Source organism: Oreochromis aureus, linkage group 5 (assembly GCF_013358895.1).
Source record: "Oreochromis aureus strain Israel breed Guangdong linkage group 5, ZZ_aureus, whole genome shotgun sequence".
Lineage (NCBI taxonomy): Eukaryota > Metazoa > Chordata > Actinopteri > Cichliformes > Cichlidae > Oreochromis > Oreochromis aureus.
The window spans coordinates 36,062,944-36,077,638 of NC_052946.1; the positions used below are offsets into that span (position 1 = coordinate 36,062,944).

General features: G+C 39.3%; 1 protein-coding gene across 1 annotated transcript; it reads left to right on the forward strand.

Moving 5' to 3' along the window:
• The first annotated feature begins 1,362 nt into the window (after positions 1-1,362).
• On the forward strand, positions 1,363-14,134 carry soat2 (sterol O-acyltransferase 2). The gene is made up of 16 exons (XM_031740396.2): positions 1,363-1,429; positions 3,248-3,400; positions 3,569-3,627; positions 3,745-3,884; positions 3,986-4,039; positions 5,223-5,330; positions 5,860-6,142; positions 7,085-7,160; positions 7,865-7,949; positions 8,359-8,404; positions 8,661-8,790; positions 9,229-9,326; positions 10,770-10,868; positions 11,053-11,188; positions 11,633-11,778; positions 13,047-14,134. The coding sequence occupies exons 2-16, from the start codon at positions 3,322-3,324 to the stop codon at positions 13,101-13,103; spliced, it is 1,596 nt and encodes a 531-aa protein (XP_031596256.2). The 5' UTR covers positions 1,363-1,429; positions 3,248-3,321; the 3' UTR covers positions 13,104-14,134.
• Positions 14,135-14,695: the final 561 nt, after the last annotated feature.

Below are 14,695 nucleotides of genomic sequence, written 5' to 3' on the forward strand. Positions count from 1 at the left end.
GCATGAACTACTCTCTTCTGTAGCTGCTGAGAAACAGCACTGTTATTTCATGAACTCACCTTTCAATAAATATGATGCTGTGTACAGAGGATTACCACACGCTCTTGTCATTATTCTCCTTTAATGTCATTTGTAAAAGCCAAATAAAACATTATAACGTCAGTAACCTCTGCAGCTCGCAGCCCAGGAGAGATAAAGCAGCTTTAAAACCAGCTGCACCAGTGAGGTCAGTGTGACCTCACAACAAATCCCCAGCAAAATACTGGAATTAACATTACCTTGACCCTTGTAAAGTCTTGTAAAATGTGACCTTATTAAATTATAATTAAAAATGTACATTTTAAAGATGTTATGTTATAATGATTTTCTACCATTTTGTTCAAACTATGTTTATCTAGTGTATTCATAGTACTGTCCAAGTTCAATATTTTGATTTTTGAAACGAGGACACCAAACAAACCATAGAGTTTGTTTGAGAACACATTTTCGATTTAACAGTTTCACTTCAAGTTGAACGAGCACAAAGTTTGGGGGCTGTTTTAAATCGAAATAAAATCAGTATGCAATGATTTTGAAATCATTCTAACCTTGTATTTATTTGAAAATAGTAAAGAGTTTCTGTATTTACTCCAGCTGTGCTTCTTACCAGAAAGTAATTTTGTACATTTATCATTAGTTTAAACCGAGAGATACTTTTCAGATAAATAGACAAATACATTAATACAGTACATATATGTTTGTGTCCTGGGTTTGAATTCACCAGCAACAACACAGTACACCGTGACTCTGACATGGATGACTGGATGGACAGACAGACAGACAGACAGCTTTCCTCTGGAAATGTTTTGAGCTTTGAACAAATATTTGTTTCCACAATGCATAATTCTCTCAAGTTCACCTGTTACTCCTGAAACACACACACACTTTTGTCCAGTTCATTCATTATCTACTCTAAAGTTTTAACTGGAGCAGATCAGTGTGGAAACATCACCTGGTTTCCACACACAACTGCGCTTTAACAATAAGCAACATGCTTTTTCAAATAAGAGCATAATTGCAGATGCTAAATAGACCTGTGATATTTTCTATTTTGGTCTGAATTTTGACCCAGATTAGACACCTTTAACATAGCGCACAAAATACATGCTATGAATGAAATTTGTATTAAGTATGTTGGATAAGTGAGACATTAGGGCACAGGTCAATGTTGTGCATAACCTCATAAATCCAGCCAAGGAGGTAAAGTTTGATTGGGCAATGGATGATCTGGCTGCCCTGGGCCAGGAGCCAAGAGGGTAAAGTGCATCAGGAGGGGACACAGATCATAAGACTTGTATCATACTTAAACAACAGTCAGTATCAGTGGAAACTGACTGAAACAGAGGCTCTCATCCTGTGCACTGCTGAGTGGACCTGAACTTAAAAGTCTGTGAGTACACATCTAATGCATATTTATAGAGCATGTCACATCTACCTGACACAGCGATATCTGACATTTGACACTTGTATTATTTAAAGTCTACAGTTTCCGCTGTGGGCAATTTTTAAATTAGTAGGAAGCGCTCGACATGAGTGTTGTAGCCAACACTGAACACTAAAGAAGATCACAGGTCTTAAGCTGCCTAAAGCATCGCGCTGGATATAAATTTTATATAATGATGGTAGAACTGAGTTATTGAGTTCAAGGGTTCGTCTGTGAATGGGCTATTAAACCAATGTTGCATGTACCTCTAACCACACAGGCAATTTTTCATGTAGGTAAAAGTAGGTCATGAACCCAAATATGATTTTTAAAACAGCTCTATGAGTAATGTTTTCTTAACACATCATAGATTTTGCTGAAAATCTATTAGTGCTGGCTGCTCATGAAATTAAGTGAAGCATCAGTTTAGCATTTTGACAAAAGAGACAAAGTTCATCAATGCAACAAATCAAAAGGAAAGTAACAGCTGCTCGGGCTCAAGTAGAAAGGTCAAGCCAATAAATATTTTCTTAAACAGGACATAGACTCATCAAAAATCTTAGAGTTGTTACGATAAGGGTGATTTGCTTTAAAAACCCTATATGACTGTGTCTGCAGCTGCACAGCGTCTAATCTGAATATCTTTGTGAAGCATATCTGTTTAACGGAGGAATGACCAGAAAGTACGGGTCACTAATGAGGTCAATGACTGTTTTTTACCCCACAACGCAACCTCTCTGCTGTGTAGCTGATCTCTTATAACCTGCAGTGGAGACGCAGGTCTTTATCATTTGTTTAGATTGTTTAGCTTGAACTGCAGTGACTTGTGGCTTGTTGTAGAAAACCACTGTGGGTAACCACTGTTCCACAACCCCGAGCTTACAGGTGTCTTTGTCCAGACATGCAGTTCTTCACTTTTTCAGTTTTGGATTCACACGATTGATTTCACTACACCGGCACTGAGGCTCATCAGGAATGATAATAATCTCTGACATGAGGCAACCAGCCAGCAACGAGCCGGTGACCTGATGTAATCTCTCAATTTATCGTGGAAGATCCTCTCACATTATTAAACTTTAACAAAAAGCTAAATTCAGGTTGAATCTCATGGCAATTGTGGCAGCTGCTGCACTGCTGCTGGTGGGCTGAAACACACAGGTAAACAGTAAAGTACTGGCAGCTAGATTCATTAAACTCTCTTATTAATGGAAACTGTTTTTTCCCCAGTAAAATAAAAATATGCATTGTATCTAATATAAACTTTAATAGTGGATCTTATTTTAATTTTGCATTTATTGCCATTAATTCAGTCTTTCGTGAGCTATGACAAGGTAATTCCCCCTACTACTTGCAGTTTACTGATATAGAAATACTTCCAGTTGAAAAACTGCTCCTGAGGTCTTTACCTTTAACGCTTCTTAGCCACACAGACACTGGAAACATCCACATCCACAACATTCAAAGTGAAAACACAAAATAATAAAATATACCCATCACAACACTAACTCTAAATGAAGGATTTGAACTTAAACATTCATGTGTGTCTTACTAATGTGCAAAACTATACCAGTAAAAGTTGCTTACTGTTTATAGGCTGTTCTCCACAAAGTATTTACAACATTTTACGTGTCACAAGTTTGCAAAGAATGATATATTAATGCACACAGCTTACTTTAGTTTAACATAAATGTGTTACAGTTATATTCACCACAATCTACCTAAAAGATTTCAGCATGAGCTATACACATGGAACAAATAAAAGCATTACATCACTCACTTTGACAGGCATCAGTACAACAGCACGTGCATTCATTGAAAACAGCATTTTCCGAGACTAACCTCCAGTCGTGAGGGTAGCCATGACGACCACAGAGGCTGATAGCAGGGTACATAATCGGAACATCAAGGCCCGACAGTCATCTGACAACTCAAGCTCTGGTATGGACAAAATGCTGTTTTATACTATATAAAGGAAGTAATTTACATTTATTTTAAAGCTGATCTTTCAGTTCTGTCTATTTTTACACAGTTTTAGGTGAAAGATATATTCAGTATATTTGAAAGTTTAGCAAACGATGTAAGAAACATCTGTTCTTCTCTCTGCAGCTGGCAATCATGATAAGGTGGCGGAAGAAGATGCGAGGCAGTGGGAAAGATGTACTGAGGTATTTCATCACTGTTTCTTTCAACAATGGATGAAAGTAGGAAAGAGCTTTACAAAGGTAGCACAATTATCGAAATATAAACTGTGATTTAAAATACTTTTTTTTTTCCTCTCGTAGAAGATCAAAATAAAAGTCATGGAGCAGGTTCAGGATCAGCTCAATGAAATTCTAGACAGAGTTCTGACTGAGTCCGTCCAGTCCCTCTCCAACACCCAGTCAACGGTAAATGGAAAGACAAAAAATATAAGCTCATCCAGGTAAGCATGAGACACATATTGGTCTGTAGGTCACCGTATTTTTCATGCTAATCACTGAAGTAAGCGTGTGTATCTGGCTTTCTTTTTATGCTTTGTGTCAGATCTCAGAGAATGGATGATGGCAAAGTGTTTATGGCCAGGGCGTCACTGCTGGAGTGAGTATAAAAGATGCAAAAACACCCAAATTAAATGAGAGTTGGGTTTAGCACAAGGTTACAGCTGAGGACTAGTGTTCACTAGTTCGACTGCCTGATCTACAGATTGTCAGTGTACATAGTGCTACATCACCAAAATAGTTTTCAAATAGAAAATCATAATTTGATTGGGTATATGCATGGTTTGTGCATTTTATTAGGTACACCTGTTCAACTGCTCGTTAATGGACATCTCTGATCAGCACATCAAATGCACATTTAGGCATGTAGATGTGGACAAGGTGACCTGCTGAAGTGCACAGTGAACACAAGAATGAGAAAAAAAATGATTTAGGTGAATTTTAATGTGGCATGATTGTTTATGCCAGACAGGCTGGTCTGAGTGAAGCTGTTTACTTATTGGGATTTTCCCACACACATCTCGATGGTTCACAGAGAATGGGTCAAAAGCAGACGGGCTACAGCAGCAGAAAGTTCACATGGGCTCCTGGACATACCAGACATACAGACTGAACAATGGAGACTGAAAAATCGTTGCCTAAATCTAAAGTCTAAATTTATGCTGCTATATTCAGAGGGTAGGGTCGGAATTTGGTGTAAACAACATGAAGAATGTATTCATCCCGTTTGTGTCTGTGGGTCAGGCTGGTGATGCTTTGATGATGTGGGGTATAATTTTGGCACACCTTGGACCCCTTAGTACCAAGTGGCCATCATTTAAATGTGACAGCCTACCTACGCATCATTACTGACCCTCTCCTTCCCTTTATGACTGTCTACTGTCTACTCATCTTCTGATGGCTGCTTCCACCACAAGTGTCTTAAACATGAGTCATCTGTACTCAAATGTCCTGCACAGTCACATTCTATCTCAATCCGAGAGCACCTTTGGTTTGTGATGGAACCTGAGAATTACCTCATGCAGGCCGATAAGTCTGATGCTATCGCTTCAATATGGCCTTAAATCTCTGAGGAATGTCTCCGGTACCTTTATGAATCGGCGACACAAAAGGGAGTCCAACCCAGAGCTAGCAAGGTGCACCCAATCAAATCTGACTGGCACGTTTTTGTAAACCTTTACAATATTCACAGCAGAGCTCGCACAGATTTATCAAACATGGGGCCATTTTATTGATTTTGTTGTGTATTTATTTGTGTCTGCGTCTTTCCTCCTCTTCCTCAGTGAACTGTTCGAGATCAGCCACATCCGGACCATTTACCACATGTTCATAGCTGTTCTCCTCATCTTCTTTTTGAGCACTCTGGCTGTTGACTACATCGATCAGGGCAGGTCAGTGGGACATGTGGATGTGTGTGTGTGTATGGCACTGCCATGTGTCAAACTCTTTAACCCTGAACCAAATCTAACAGAAACTCAATTAATCCAAGTCAATAGAGACTTCCTGTTCTCTTCTTATCTCCCGCCTTCCTTCCTTGCCTCTTTGCTCATCTGGTAGCAGAGAGATAACGAATCAACCCCTCTGAGTATTTCTTCTGTTGCTTTGGGCAGCGTCGTAATGATTTGGTTTTTGTTTGCAGTTGCAAATGTTTCTCATTTGAGCTAGTGCCAGTGGGCAACTCTGCTGTGTGCAAATTATTTGATCCATTCAGCTTCAGTTAACAGTGATTTTTATTTTACATGCGCTAAATGATTCTGCACAAATAATACTATCACACTTGTGACACTTTTCTTTAAAAAAAAAAAGACACAGCTGTAAGTGTGTGTTTAAAATCTATTAATATCATCACTGGAGGGGCCAGTGTTTGTTTTGTTCAATGTTTGGTTCTTTTCTTCTTTATTTGTTGGTTTTCAATCCCAGGTTAGTGTTGGAGTTTGACCTGCTGTTCTACGCCTTTGGGAAGCTGGGCACGGTCACTGTAGCCTGGGCCATCATGTTTTCTTACACGCTGATCGTTCCCTATTACACCCTGCTGTTTTGGGGCTCTTTGTACCACAAAGTCCCCTCCAAGTTGGGGCTGTCTCTGGGGACGGGGCTGATCCTGTCTGTCATACAGACCTGCATACTTGGAGTCTTCCCCATCTATGTTGTTGTGCACCACCAGTTGCCACCTGCATCGCGGTTTATTGTGATATTGGAGCAGGTGAGTCTGTCACACGTGCAGCCCGCCATTTTTTCATTTACTGCATATTCAATGTAAAGAACCACTTTGCATTCAAATGCAACAGAAAAAAAAAGATTATTGGTAATGACCTGTGCTAGAAACACACCATATCATAGATAACATTACACACATATTCATTGGCAATCATAGGTAATCCAAATTGTAGAAGCAGTAATTCACTGCCCTCAGCTGGAACATTGTGATAAGGATAGCCTGCTAGCCAGAGATGGGAGCTTTCCAACTGGAAAGTCACCAACAGAGAAAGCATCTCTGGCAGCAGATCTCACTGCAGCCAGCATTTGAACATCACAAACCCATACACTAATACCTCCTCATCCTCTTTACCACATCGGCCCCAGCCTCCAAAATCAGTCTTAGCACTAAAATCATTTTAGCTCTGTTTGATGGAGTGAGATAATCTCGGTGCTTAGATGCTTCTGGGAAACTGGTCATGATCCTCATCTGACTGAGTCCAATCAGTCTTTTTTGTATTTACATGATGTTCATAGCATTTATAAACAGCTGAGTTTAATGCAGAAATTAAATATTCAAACTCCCTGAATTGCCCCAAAATGCGGTTCACTGCTGCTTTATGATGCTCCCTGCTATACGCAGATTGATTGTGCATCATCTCTGAACTGCAGTTTATGACAAATTAAGCCAACACGATGAACCAGTTCTCCAATTGTGCTGCTCTCTGTCCCACCATGCTGCGCTGCTCCCTGTTTGATGGGACTGCACATAAATCATGCGTCAATAACAAAAGAGAAACAAGAAAGAAAAAAAGAGATGGGGCTGTGAGTATCTGGATGTTTCATTTCTGGCAGCTTGTCAGTTCTTGGAGTGAAGACATACATGTAGAAGCAGCTAACACTGATACACTGTCTCCCTTCACGTAATAACTGTATCCATTTTCTCCAGATTCGATTCCTGATGAAAACCTACTCGTTCTTAAGAGAAACGGCTCCTGTTATCATGAAGAATGCTCCAAAGGAAGGTATTGTATTGAAGTCCGGTGTATTTACTCTCCGGGCACTATCATTACTCACAGTGACACTCCCGGAAACATGGTGAAAAAAATGACTTAAATAGAACTCTGCAGGTTACCTATGTAATAATTCACGCTGACGTCAAAACTAACAATGAATCTGCGGCTAGAGATGCTCTTGTAAAGGTCTGTTAGTGGGAGATAAAAATACGAAACATGAGGGGAGACCAAGAGCAAAAACATGAATACTTAAAACAAATGCCCCCTGGAGAAAACTGTAGTAGTGACTTAAGTAGTAAACCTGACATAAAATCGAAATGGAAGTTAAGATCATTTCTTCACACAGAAGGTCCGTTAAATACATTTTTTATAGAGCAGGGCTGTAATACAAGTTTTAAAGGACGCCACACTAGCTGGAATAAACTACAGCAAACCATTTAGTAAAACTGATGAGAGTCTTTAAGGCAGATAATTTGGTATAATGGCTTAATGATTCAGCGACAAACCGAGTGTTGTTTAATTTTTAAAGACAGCCTCTTGTTTACAGGTTCTTGCATTAAAGGCACAGTGAAGCTGTGAAATGAAATGAATAATGAATGAATCAACAAGAATTTAATGTGAAGCCAGTTTTAAAATAATTTAAAGGTTTTGGGGCTGAAAACTTGGGACACAAACATGATGGCCGTACTAACAGCGTTGTCTTGTCTTTTCAGGAGAAAATCCCAGATTCCCAACATTCTCCAGCTATCTGTACTTCCTCTTCTGTCCAACACTCATTTACAGGGAATCATACCCTCGGTAGGATATATTAACCCCTCATTTTGGCTGGTTATTTATGCTCTTCTGTTCTAGTAATTATCGAAATTATCTATGTCCAGTTTTCATAAAACTGGAGGTTCTGTCATGTGACACAAACTCACAAAACCAGCAAGGATTTTCTTTTTTATTCATTACAGCATCAAATCCCATCTCTCCGAATCTATAGCTCAGCAGCTGCAAACATAAATCTAAAATGGCCAAAAAACAACAAGATGCAGTTATAAGCAGTCGTGTTGATCTGAGATTAGATGCATCGTGGAATCCCTAATCTGGACCGCAACACTAGAGACAAATTCAGGCAACATGAAAACTGATAAAAATTTCAGAACAGAGCACACATTCAGAATAATCTGACATCTGACATTTATGAAATGTCCTTTTGTTGCAGAAATCGCCACATACGATGGAACTATGTTGGTATTACTCTTGGCATGGTGAGATAAAATGTTTCTTTCCTATTTATAATTCAGCACTTTTGCTTTGAATATCTAACAAAAGACTTGGTAGGGTCTGCTGACCTAAAAAGAAGTTTCACTTCTTTATACTGAAATAATCTGAAGTAATAATATATCCCTGATCGCAGTTATCATTAAGCCATCTCCACATTTGTACTTCTGATTCTCGTGTGTTCTCCGTTTCATTTCCTCTTGTATCGGATGTTCTTGAACCTCTTTGATGTTCACTTTGCAGATTTTGGGGTGCCTGTTCTACGGCTACTTTATCCTGGTGCGTCTCTGCGTGCCGGTCTTCAGAACCCAGACCAACGTACCTTTCAGTAAACGAACAATGGTTCTGGCTATTTTTCACTCTATATTACCAGGTATGTCCTCTTATTCAAAGAGTGCTCAGCTGTACACACACAAACTCCACGTGGCCTTTTTTTCTACCGTTTTTCCCCAGATGACACTTACAGCATTAGAAAGAAGCTGTGTGCAGGTTAAAGTTCATCTCTGACTCTGATTGTGACATCATTTATGTTTATACCATCCATTATCTCTCATACGCATGAGACAGCACTGGTTAATATTTTACTAAGCCTGCAATGTAGGAAAGGACTCCAGAGTGTCGTTAAGACAGTGATAAGATGAAAGATGCTATCATGAATCTGAAACAAGTAATCAAAGGCTGAAATGTTTATGACTCCCTTTGAGTGCAATAGCATCTGTGCCAAGTTACAATTCCTCTGAGAAAACTGGGGGCAATGCCCAAAATAAAATCGCTCCATGTAATTCTCTCCGTCTCTGTGCATGTGTTGCAGGAATAATGCTCCTCCTGCTGTGTTTCTTTGCCTTCCTGCACTGCTGGCTCAACCTCTTCGGGGAGCTCCTGCGTTTTGCTGACAGAATGTTCTATAAGGTGTGCGGCTGATTTTTGTGGACACTTTAATTGGTCCAGTGGTCATTTTCTGTTTCTGTGCTGTGGACTCATTATTTTATGAAATGCTTACTTTTACAGACAAGCAAATTCTGATTAATGACAAGTGAAACGGCAGCAGGGTGGCCTGCTGGTCCCCAAACAGTTTTACTTTTCCATCGCTGAATTCTGTTGATTTATTTAGCTCTTGAGCAAGAGCTGAAAATACTTGCTTATCGTGGTTGGCCACTTTTACTTCCACAAATCTTATTCGCTTATGGCACTCTAAGTACGCCTGAGGGTTTGAATGAATTTAGCTATAAAAAATATCAAGGCACTTGGGGGAATGTGGGGCAGGATTTTACCAGAAAACGTCTGTGCGGTTGTGTGTGAGGCTTTTCTTCACTCTTATGTATTTTCATCATAATCATACTCTAATGTTAGCCATGGGGCTTTTTGTAGGTTTGTGCAAAAAATGGATGTAAGACAGCTAGACCATGTTTTGCAAATTTCATCTTTGTTTTAAAAATACGAAATAATCTTGAAAAGATTCTAGTGTCTGTATTTTATGTTAATTACAGGATTTGATTCACCTAACTTACAATGTGGCTACAAATTGTTCTTAACCTTTAAACCTCTTATCTGCCCTGGATGCATCTCTGTGATAGCGCTTTATTGGTTTAATAATGTTCAAATGAAACTGCTCGTCAGCTGAAAAAGTTGGGCCACACGTGCATAGGCTGTATATAAATGATGGCTATGCCACTGTAGCAACACCCATTAGATAGTGAAATGCTGTTTTGAATCCTTGGGTTGAGCATTGTGGACTTTTCCTATCTTGGTATTTTATAACTTGTAATGACAAGTCTGACTGAGACACTGAGTACACTGCACATCCATACATGAGTCACGAGGAAGCCACACCCTAAAGCATACCCTCTTTTACCAACAACCCTAAATAAGACTATAAATTACAGAAGAGAGCAGCATGGTGTATTAAATCAAACAATAAAACAATTAGATTGTGTTTAAGACATTAGTAAAAAGAAGTCACATTTTAACCAGATGAGTCACCTCCTGCTGGTCATTAAAAAGAATGCATGCACTGGCTTTGTTTTTCTCACGTCTGAAATTTACGTGCAGCTTTTATAGAGAGGTTTCGCACACAATCAGAGATTGCACTGAGGTGTCTGTTTAAACCGATGAAGATTAAACCAGTATACCCACCCAGGAACTTGATGCACTGTGCAGAACTGCATTGCTTTCACCTCCAAGACCGATTTACAAATGATTAGTTGTAGGGTTTGGTATAAGCTAAGATGGTTTAATAATAGTGAATCTATCATCAGTAAAAATAAATGATCAATAATAAACATTCAGTCCTATTCAGGCCTTTTTCTTGATGTTTTTATTCTGATGAGTGACTCACCCTCTGTTTGTTTTTAGGACTGGTGGAACTCTACGTCTTTTGCTAACTATTACCGTACCTGGAACATAGTGGTTCATGACTGGCTGTATTACTATGGATACAGGGACTTTCTTTGGGTGAGCAGAGTACTAACACTGCAGACTAACACATGTATATTGAACAAAGCAAATCTCATAACTCTGTTGGTTTCATCTCTGTTTATAAACCAGCATGTGTGTGGCAATTTAACTCTTGTTAAATCAGTCTGACCCCTGAACTTTCAGCCAAATCCTCTTTCTGTTCACTCTCCAATCCCTGCAGCTGTCAAACAGGAAATTCCGAACTGCTGCCATGCTCTCGGTTTTCATCGTCTCTGCCGTCGTCCACGAGTATGCTTTGGCCATGGGGTTCGGCTTCTTCTACCCCGTCATGTTCTTGCTCTTTGCTGTCTTTGGAGGTGAGGGATGTGTTTATTATTCATGGGACAGTCGTTAGCGCAGCATAAATAGATGGTAACTTGTGTGCTGACCCAGCTACAGAAATTCATTCATTTGCCTAAAAGCCTTTTAAAGGGAGAAAAACACAGACACATTTTTCATGTCTACATCATTACTGCTGATAGAAGCACTGTGTCTGAGATGCCTATCCATAGCTTGTTAAAAATATGTAAATGTCGGCTTTTACTTTGAACACTGTGCTTTCAAACTTTTGAGTTAAATTCCTCAATTATTCACCAAAACACTGTAAAAAGTGTGTTTTTACAGGACTCTCACTCAATGTTTTGGTTTCTTCTCACTGCGTGTCCTTGTCCCTTTATCGACCTGCTTGCTCAGCACAAGAACAGATACAAAGAAAGGACCGAAAGCCCATTAACAACATCCCCTTTCCCATCTTCTCTTAGTGGCATTCAACTTCACCATGAACGACAAGCGACAGAGCCCTGTCTGCAATATCATCATGTGGGTGTGTCTCTTCATCGGTCAGGGTGTGCAGGTGTGCCTGTACTGCCAGGAGTGGTACGCCCAGATATACTGCCCACGGACAGGGGTACGTACTCCCACGTTTGACCGAGATCTCTGTTTGTAAAGTTTGTTCCTTTTTTATGTAGAAATTGCCTTTTCTCCTCTCCTCTATAAATAGTTTCTTCATATCATTTAATAGAATCACATAGAAAGCAATCCTAAAAAAGCCATTTTCCCACAATGTCTTACTGGGCTTACGCACAATCTCAAAATACAATCAGCCAGCTCTTCAGAAAGAAGCCATACACCAGTATATTTTATAGCATCAAATGTGGGTCACAAAACATGCTTTCAGTCAGTTATCTTACTTTACTTCTCTGGATACAGAAGCACAAATTTGGCTAAAATCCATAAAGCTTGACAGAAAAAGAGATGAGTGACTTCTTTTTGCAGAAGAATTATGAAGAAATGTGTACTCATACTGGGAGAGTTCACCTCTGAGAGACTTCTTATTGAGTTTGAAGTCATGAAAACAGTTTTATTCCAAACTGCTCGAGTAGTGAAGGTTTGTGCAGAAATCTATCCTGATTTAAAGTTGTGGATTTCAAATTAAACACCAAGTTATTTATTTGTTTGTAGATGTCATTAGACAGTACTTTGACCCCTGCTTTAGATGCCCTTAAATGGAAAATAGGTCAGCGGGTGAACAAACTTAAAAATAGCTGACTATAAGACTGGACTAACAGGCTAGAAAGGGAAAACTCATGTACTACACAAGCACATTACGCAACTACTGCTTGAGTAGTTTGATGCTGGATGTCACACAGACGTCAGCAGCAAAATGAGAGTGGTAACAAACAGCCTCTTCCACTCCTTCATTATCCTTAATTGTCTGTTCTCATCCCCAGTGATTCATATATTCATTACTGTCCTGCAGACTACATGTATTTGTGGAAACACGTGTACACATAATCCCGTGCTGCAGATTCACGTGTGTTGAGCGGCAGATGTGAATAAAAGTGTGACATGTTTTTAACACTTTAAAAGTTGCTTTCCGACACCGAGAGTCTGATGAAGTCAGAGATGTAAAGGATTTGCTCGACAGATGGGCTCAGTGCTTACCACACTAGGGACAACTGTACGTCCGTGTATCCCCAGAGGAGGAATCCTCTAAAGCCAGTGGAATAATTCACACACACAATGGCTTAACACAGATAACATCTGTGCTCTCTGCACAATTGAGAGAAATGGATGTTAAATCTACTAATAAATGAATAAAATGATTAAAGTTACTAGAAGCAGGAGAAGTGCGGCATGTATATTTGGCCCAATTCTTTTGCTTTTTCTCAACAGAATAGTTTCTGGGAGCTGGTGATGCCTCGATCTTGGTCCTGCAGCTACCAGAGATGAGGCCATCCCTCTCGCAGGCAGGAGGAATAAATGATGAAGTCTGAAAGTCTGAAAATGAAGATGGAGCTCTGCAAGGCCTGATGGACTGAGTGTGGGAGAGAGCAAGGTTTTCTGTTATCAGTGCGTAAAAGATTTATTGCAGTCAGGATGTCGTGTCACTGAACTATTTCAGGTTTTTATTTGTGCTGGTGGTATTTTTATCATTAATTTTCATTAAAATGGGCTGTAACCGAGCATGCAGAACATATAGAACATCATACCATCTGATAACAACGGCACATAATACAACCTGGTAGTTCAGTGACATTTAGACTTTTGAAAGGTGGAGCTAGCCCAGCTGTTTCCCCTTTTATATGAGAAGTCAGCCTAGTCATATACACAATACTGTAGAGGAGAAAAATAAGTACTGTATGATTACAAACCATACAAGATCTTAATAAATAATATTTTTTAAGCATTAAATACATTTAAATATGGTATTAACAAGCCCTTACAGGCTTCAGGTTTATTACAGTTAGAATATTTAATTGCATTTCATGCCTAGCTTATTTTTATTCCAGACATGTTTACAAAAACATTTTTGTTCTTTTCGTTATTGTAGATTTTTATATGAGTTTTCTGTTTGTAGGACTGAAAAAAACTTAAAAGTGACAGAAAACTTTAAACAGGCTTTGACAAACACCGGGCACCTGGCCTGCAGTGTGTGTGTGCGCGTGTTTAATCCTGCCTCGGTTGACATTCAGCTGCCAGGGGTTGGCTGGGAAAGCAGGTATCTTAACCAGCCAACCACAGGCTGCACAGCATCTTATCAGTATGCTACAAAGCCTCTGTTTGCCTGCCTGCAACGTCATCCAGGAAGAAGAGGATTACCATTGGTACAGTGTTTGCATTAATGATGTAATGCTCTGTAAACTGATATACCGTAATGCCAGCGGGGCTCATGGAGGCAAATGCAGAACAGATAGTTTTAGAGTGAGTGTCAAAGCAGAAATGAATGGATTTAGTACATTAAATTTTGTTTGAAAATAAAATTTGTTTGCATTTTCTTTATTTAAAAAAAATCAGCATATTGTGTTTTTTTATCTCCAGCTTTCTTTATCAGGAAATATCTATACATACCTCATTGCCAATAATGAGTCAGAGTCTATCTTCTGCATATTAATCTAAAAGGGAATGACGCTTTGCAGAAATAAAGATAATAAGTGCAATCTCTAGTTATTTAGCCACATAAGGTCATGGGAACTGGCAAAGCTTTTTATATAAATTAAGCAGAAATGGAACAGCTGGTAATTCATTTGGTAAATCTTCGTTTTACAACAGGACTTCTACGATCGGGAGAAATATCAACTTTTTCATCTGCTAAAAGCTTCACGGTGTTCACTTGAACAGCAACAGTAAAGCCGTGAGCCTTGAAAACAAAAAAAACAAAGAAAGGGGCTTAAAGAGGCTAAAATGTTCAATAATCTGAGGGAAACAGCGAGGATATTACATTTTCTGTAGGTTTTCACAAAGTTTGATCCCACTCACACATACTGCAGCATTATTATACACCCAACAGCCACAGTGTGAAAACCGCCTCCCCTCAGTGTGTG

Excerpts from the sequence above, each read along its gene's own strand:
- soat2 (XM_031740396.2), top strand. The coding sequence starts at position 3,322 with ATGACGACCACAGAGGCTGATAGCAGGGTACATAATCGGAACATCAAG. Across the intron at positions 3,401-3,568 it reads ATCTGACAACTCAAGCTCTG|CTGGCAATCATGATAAGGTG; the intron begins GTATGGACAAAA and ends TTCTCTCTGCAG. Across the intron at positions 3,628-3,744 it reads AGTGGGAAAGATGTACTGAG|AAGATCAAAATAAAAGTCAT; the intron begins GTATTTCATCAC and ends TTCCTCTCGTAG.